We start from the raw sequence: 7371 nt of genomic DNA, 5'->3' as shown, positions 1-7371 counted from the left end.
TGTAAATAGTTATTCATGTAATTATTATTTTTATGTGGTGCCTTAACGGGTTAAATAGTCTGTGCTTAGAAGTAATTCCAGAATGTGAGTGCATTTCTTATGTACAATTTATTTACTAATTTTGGAGTGAATTTTAAGTGTGTTGCGTTTGGATAATCTAATCTGAACTTATATATATGTATAAATAAAAATATTTGTTTATAATATAAAGAATGAAATGAATAACCTAAATTTTATTTCAATTAACAAATTTTTAATATTTATTATAAATTTATTAATCAACAAATTAAGTATTTTAGTAGGAGGAATGTATAAAAATAATTTTATTCTATCTAAGTATCATTAATCAGTTTTTACAAAATACGAAAAATGATCTATAATTGTTTTTATAATCCTTTTTCATGTCCATTTTGATTTCATCAGCCGCAATATACAGAGCTCCTATACTTCCAACTTCTCTCAATTGGACTAAATTTAACTCGAAACGACTTTCAACACCTCTGAATTGTTCTAAGACTTCGACAAATCCTGGTTTTAGATGTCTCCAACTTTTCCAAACAGAACCCACGCAAACAACTGTCAATGGTTCCTCTAAAAGCTTCTGGTCCGCCTTTGGCAATAAAGCTGTAACGTGTCTCCCTAAGGATCGTCCAGCTTCTTTGAAAATAGATTTACTCAACTCGTCTCCTGAATCTGCAGATTCGCATAACTTTTCACAAAGCCCTGTGGGGAATAAAATATTTAATCTGTATAAATACTTATAGGCATGGCCAAGCTAAATCAGTATAGTGTAGTGTACCAGCTATTTTATTCTTCTCAAACTTTCCATAAAAATGATCCAATAATTCAACTCTTCGTTCAATATTAAAATATTCCTTTATATCCTCCCAAACATTATTTATACTATAGGGGCTGGATGAATATTCATCTTGTTCATCAATAACAGTCACAATAGCTGTACTACTAATCCACCAGGCTGTTAAAATATCACAATTAATTTAAATTATTATTAAATAACATCTTAAAAAACTAACCACTTCCTTTCTCGCCTAATAAGTGACCCCAGCCCCCGCAATTGTATTGTTTTCCATCTGGGTTGCGTAAAATACCATTGGAACCAGTACCTTTAAGTAAAAAGTAAATAAGTATATAATGAAAATAGTTTTAAAGTGAAGATATTAATAAATTGTTAAAAAGAGAAAATACAACTGAAAGCTGAAGCGCAGGATGAGGAAGTATGGAAGCGGAAGCAAGGAAAGGGAAATGCATGAAAGTGTATAAAAAAGTGAACAAAGGCAGTTTAACGCTGATGGGAATAATAAAAAAGTATAGAAATGTAATCATTGATTCGTTGATTTACTGTGCTCTCATACCATGGACCTGCCTTCGGACAGACGCAGACTAATATTTATTATTATTAATCCTTTCCACTCGCAAATTCTGAAATGTATGTGTATTTTGCTGCCGGAGCGGCGGCATCCGAGTCGAAAGGGTTAATATATAAATCATTTATAGTCACTTGACAAAAAACCTCGTCCTGCCCACATCCTTAGAATTATTGCATGACTGTTATTAAGATGATAAAATCAAATATATTACAAATACCAAATAGACAATATTTATTAATTTATAATAATTATCTATTAATCTATTATCTATTAATAACATCAGTCATATTAATTATTAATTTTGCAACAAATGAATTTGCAATTATCTCCACGACTACAATCATCGTCTACGAGGACCCTTATGCTCATGAATCCGTTAAAAAAATTATAAAATAGAGATACTATTGTTAATAAATATTTAATAAATTATTGAATAAATAAATGGTTCAGTAATTTTATAACATTTGCATCAGTTTTATATCAAATTTCAATAGTTTTCATTGCGACATAGAAACCGTTAATTAGAACCGTTGATCAAAATTAATTTAAAATCGTGGAGGTCAATAACATAAATTAGGGCAAGTTCTAAATACATACTTAATTATGATTTCCATATAATTTGTTAAAATAATTATGAATATGACATTTTTTGAGGAAAACGGGTGATTAAAAATATCGATAAATTCCGCTACCACACTCTTTGATCTTTCCAATAATGGTTTGTAATGCAATACTATTCAAAACCATAATTTAACAATATATAAGCCATTTGAATAAGTTATATTACAAAATTTACTGACATTAATTCACTATTTGTTCAAACAATTAAACAGTTTTTTTTATATGAATCTAAAATATCAATTGCTCCCGATCGGTTTCGATCATGTTTCGATTTGTTGTTTAAAAAAAAATGGCGGAAAGCAATGATCTTCCTTAACATGCTGCCAGTGTTTTATATGATTTCAATGCGAAAACAGTGTTGATTTAGTACAAAAATGTAGTAAATATCTTTTTAAATTGTGCGCTTAATGATTTACATAGTAGTTTTGATTAGTTACGTTGTAAAATAGTTAAAAATGACGTTATTAAATTCGGTCATGGAATGGAAGTAAACAATGGCATGTGCTTAATACAGGTTAGTGCAAAATTATAATATTCTTTAATAATTTTTGACATTTGCTTGATTGGCATATACAGTATATCTATTAAATAAATGTGTTTCTTTTGCTTTATAAACATTTAAACAATTCGCTATTCTTGTCCGCAGTCATCTAATAAGTTGACAAAAAATATGGCGATCCTCTTATTGAAATTTTGTTAAATGAGTCTTAGTTAAATACTAAATCTACTACTAATTTGTCTTTTATGTATGGATATAGGTTTATTCAACAAGTTGTTGTTAATCTATATCAGATGTACACATAATTAAAACATGGCAATTAAAGTTTGTACTACTTTGTACAATGTCTTGTACAATAGTATTGCTGAATATAGGACCTTCCCAATAATGGTATTGGGTTCTTATCATAATACGACTAGTTAATCATATGCAACATCACCAATGTGATAATTAAATAATGCAAATATTTTGTTCAGGTAATTCTGGAAAATGCATTTTAAAATAGCTTTTGATTCGACTGCCTAGATGTATACTGGAATGATTGTAATGCACTGCAATTACCTTTACATTTTACCTTGATATTTACTATGATGTATAGATATTCATATTGAACAGGAAAATGCTTATGATCCTGTCGAAAGTAAATTATCATGTAAGTTTACCAAGTATTTAATGTCCCACATTCTTAGCTATTTGCTGATTTCTCGATACTTTTCATGTATCATTCATATTCATTATCTCTGTCAATTCTTAATTTTTTCTGTAAATGGCATATTTGTTAATGCAAATCCTTATTACTATGAATTAAGAACTTTATTCCGATGCAAGTTCTGAAACTTTTAATCAATATTTGAAGAATCTAAAAATTTTTGGCAAGTGCCTGATGTATATTGATTGCTTGCATTTATTTCCAGGAATACATCATAACTTATGAATGCAATTCCAAAAAGAGATTCCATATTTTCAGGTGGATAACAGACTTCCAAGAATAAATGGATGATGTTCAAATATGGAATAATCATATATAATATGAATTCGCTTGGTTTTCTTGATATTAGTTAATTACCTGATATCAAAACCATGCCTCCTGCATCAGTAGCAGCAGATATACTTCCAAATGTATCGCTGTGAATTACGCAAAGCTCCATAAGCTGGGGGCACAAACTTCGTATTTCTTTTTCTAGCAAATCATTTGATTCTTTTTCTTCACAACCACTGAGACATAAACTCAGACAAGCTAATGGTTGATTTTGATTGATTTTTGCTTCTTCTTTACCCTTAAAGGGAGACACATGGTTATAAAAAATTGAGTTAATTAGTTCAAAATTATATTATATATCACTTACTTTGTTTACCATGTCGACAATTCTTCGTGCACATTCTTGTCTACCTAAAATCCAGTGGTTGGTTCCGGGACCAGCTATATTTACCATAATCGTTTGATTCAGGTCGCATATTAATAAATTGGAACGTGTTCCGCCTCTGTTGTTTAAAAACTTTAATGAAATCGGTAATTGCATGCATGTTATAATTAAATTTCATTATTCAGTTGACCATATCTTCATGATTCATTCAATGAAATTACTCATCAAATATTTGATTGAATCATGATCAGTAAGATTAATTTTTATCAAAATGATGCAACATTTAACAAAAATTCTATTTGGTATGAAATTTATTATCACGGTTGTTATCATTAAAAAAATATGATAAGTATAGCTGATATGATGAATTGCAAATAAGAAAACGAAAGGTGTGAACAGGAAATTGATTTCAATAAAATTTTATAGAAGCTTATTTAGATATTCAAAATAAATTTAAATCAACTATTTTCTGGACAAAAATTTTAATAAGAGTCTTATTGGAAGACACAAATGTATATTCATAATTTAACAAAATATATTTAGAAGTCTAGAAAATAATTTTTGGAACTCACTTTTTATTCGTTCTTGCAATACAGTATACCAATATTTTCTATATATATATATATATATATATATATATATATATATTATTTATTTATTGCTTGTTTTATTTGTATGTAAAATATGAATGATATAATACTACAGATTACCTTCGAGTAACAAAACTATGTTGCAAAAAATTTATGGCTAGACTTGTAAATTAAATATTTATTTTCACAATGCCATTACATACCCTTCCACTCCACATATATATTTATTATCACCACTCATATTTATTTATTGATTTTAAACTTTTTATCACCACTCGAATGTTTTTTGCACAGCTGTTGAGTTATCAATATGACATTGTGCACTTCAACAGTATTTACTTTAGATAAAGAGAAATTGAAGGAAAATGTACTATAAGTACTTCCCAGATTGTAGTTTTTGCTTTATAAATAGATTTTGTTCAAAAGATTGTTTCAAGTTGTTTGATGTAACAATGTTTGTGAAATAATTGATTGCACAATTGCAACAGAGTGAAAGGAAAATATTTCACATTTTATTTGTTTGTCGGCATTCAGATAAAAACCAGTTTTTTCAAGAAATTTACATTATATTTCACGTATAACTTGTGTTAAATATATTTACAACTTGTGACGTTCATTACATATTTACAAGCACATAACCTCAAAACAAACAAATTGTTATTAACACATTTTATAAATAAATTTATATATATATATATATATATATATATATATATATATATCAATGCCCTCTCTTTAAAATTTTGTAGATAATTCAACTGATAAATAAATTGGGCACCACAGTTTGCTGAAATAATAATTTGATAAAGTTTTTCATTCAGTTATACAAAATATACTTATTAATATTTAAAATATTATTTTTATCTGTATAAACATGAATATAATATATAAATACTTCTACTAATTATTTATCAACTTATATGTATAATTTACTATTAAAATTATTAAAATTTGAAATATTGCACGAGGAATAGGTTGCAAATTTTTATCCATATTACTTCTCTAACTATTCTAATATTATATTTTATACTTTTATAATTAATTATTTGATCAAACAATGATTTTATTTGAATTTTCAATAAGTTTTGTCGTTTTGGTTTAAGACTTGGGATACTTTTTGATTAAAATGTTAACAGAGGACCCACATGGTTTTCTGAAAATACAATAATTTAAGAGATACAAAATTTAATATTTTTATAAATATAAATTTATAGTATTTATCAACTACTCGAAGAAAACTCTCATGTTATTGTTTTTGCCAGAAAATCCGACTTGTTAATTTTACGTTTTTGATAAGTTGATCGTTTGAGAATGAAATGTATATAGAGGATTTATATAAAGAAGCCGAACTTTGGTTTTTCTTTAACGTTTTTTTTTGAACCTATTTCAAAAGTTTTAAAAGCAAAACTCGATTAGAATTCACGTTGATTAGTTTCGCAAAACGTTCATCCAAGTCGTTTTCCAGAATTTTCAAAGCTGAGCACGCTTTCGAAAAAATCTAAACAGATTTTGAAGAAAACTGTTTGATAGATCTCAGTTGAGTATTGATTACTTTAAATATCATTATCTATTTTATTTATTTCACTATTGCTTATAATAATCTACGTCTTATAAATTTTCTATCATTTTTTATTTCAAGCACTATCATTTTTTAGTCTATTATTATCTGAAAAATATTATTGTTAATATTGTATGTCGTATGTCTGCTATGTTACCACAATAATGGTTCATAAATAATGCATTTCATATATAAAATAAATTCATTAGTCCTCGCCGCTTGCCCTGGATGTGTTTAAATCATCAGAACAAAACTAATACAATTTCCTGGGACACCCCTTAATTTGTTACAACCCACTTTATTAATTACCAACCACTGACGACAAAAAGTTTGCTCCATTTGCACATATGTACCACCTGGACAACTTTTTCTCTTTTCTCTTGAAAAACTTTTCGCTACCGCCTTCGTCTTCCACCCTCGAGGAAAAAGAACAGTTTTCCCGAAGTGTCGATAATGAAAAAGTTCTAGGGGAAATTTACGTTTAATTTTTGGTCTTGGGCGGAGGCGGAGGACCAGTAGAGAGGGGTCGAAGAAATGTATGATGAAAAAATTATTATAGTAATAAAAGTAATAATATATTTATAATTATATATTTTATTAATTATAAAATGTGTATGCGTTTGAAAGCGGGATATAGTGCATTGGATGGGTACATTGACCACAAATTAAATAGTGTCGAACTAAGCAACTAGAATTTAGCTATGTTGATTCTCATGCCTTTGTTGATTATTGAAATTAATTCTGATTTAAATTAATTCTGATTTAAATTAATTTGATTTAAATTATGACTTGTATTAGATTTACTTCCGACTAAGAATTTCTCTTCCGCTTCCAGTTTAGACGACTATTGATTTAGTTCCGACCGACTCAAATTTTGTGTGGTGCAACATGCATGCAATGCAAACGGAATTATAAATTATAGATTATATATATATATATATATATATATATATATTTGCATGACATTTTGCCATCTAATATTTTCCAGCCAGGATTTTTTTCTGATTTCATAGCCAGCCAGGATTTTTTCTGATTTCATAGACTGTATGAATAAGCAACACTGCAGAGAATATTTATTTTTATTTATTTTATAAAATAGATAAATAATACATTTTTAATTGATTATTTTTGAGATAGTTGAAATATTCATTAATTCACTCTATGGAGTTTTTTTATTTGTAATTTGTAATTATTTGGTCGACCAATAGGTGAGCCTTACGACATACAAATGCATAATATATATATATATATAATATATATTATAATATATATATATAATATAAATTCCTGGCATGAGCCAGCCAACTAACATTGAGTCCGACCGAGCTTTCAAATTAAATTCAAGTCTGAG

General features: G+C 27.7%; 1 protein-coding gene across 1 annotated transcript; it reads right to left on the bottom strand.

Annotated features, from left to right (window-relative positions):
* Positions 1–346: 346 nt before the first annotated feature.
* On the bottom strand, positions 347–4807 carry LOC113380935 (N-acetyl-D-glucosamine kinase-like). The gene is made up of 6 exons (XM_026619962.1): positions 4666–4807; positions 3855–3990; positions 3575–3785; positions 1035–1124; positions 800–976; positions 347–723 (listed from the first exon to the last, which is right to left on the bottom strand). The coding sequence occupies exons 1-6, from the start codon at positions 4701–4703 to the stop codon at positions 347–349; spliced, it is 1029 nt and encodes a 342-aa protein (XP_026475747.1). The 5' UTR covers positions 4704–4807.
* Between the last annotated feature and the right edge of the window lie 2564 nt (positions 4808–7371).

The sequence above is a fragment of the Ctenocephalides felis genome, unplaced genomic scaffold (assembly GCF_003426905.1).
Source record: "Ctenocephalides felis isolate EL2017-DRISC unplaced genomic scaffold, ASM342690v1 CF-g0.4_SCAFFOLD_00845, whole genome shotgun sequence".
NCBI lineage: Eukaryota > Metazoa > Arthropoda > Insecta > Siphonaptera > Pulicidae > Ctenocephalides > Ctenocephalides felis.
The sequence above is the reverse complement of the archived record's forward strand: the minus strand, read 5'-3'. Positions and strand labels throughout refer to the sequence as shown.

Excerpts from the sequence above, each read along its gene's own strand:
- LOC113380935 (XM_026619962.1), bottom strand. The coding sequence starts at position 4,703 with ATGAGTGGTGATAATAAATATATATGTGGAGTGGAAGG. Across the intron at positions 1,125-3,574 it reads AGGCATGGTTTTGATATCAG|GTACTGGTTCCAATGGTATT; the intron begins GTAATTAACTAA and ends TTTTACTTAAAG. Across the intron at positions 724-799 it reads TGAGAAGAATAAAATAGCTG|GGCTTTGTGAAAAGTTATGC; the intron begins GTACACTACACT and ends TATTCCCCACAG.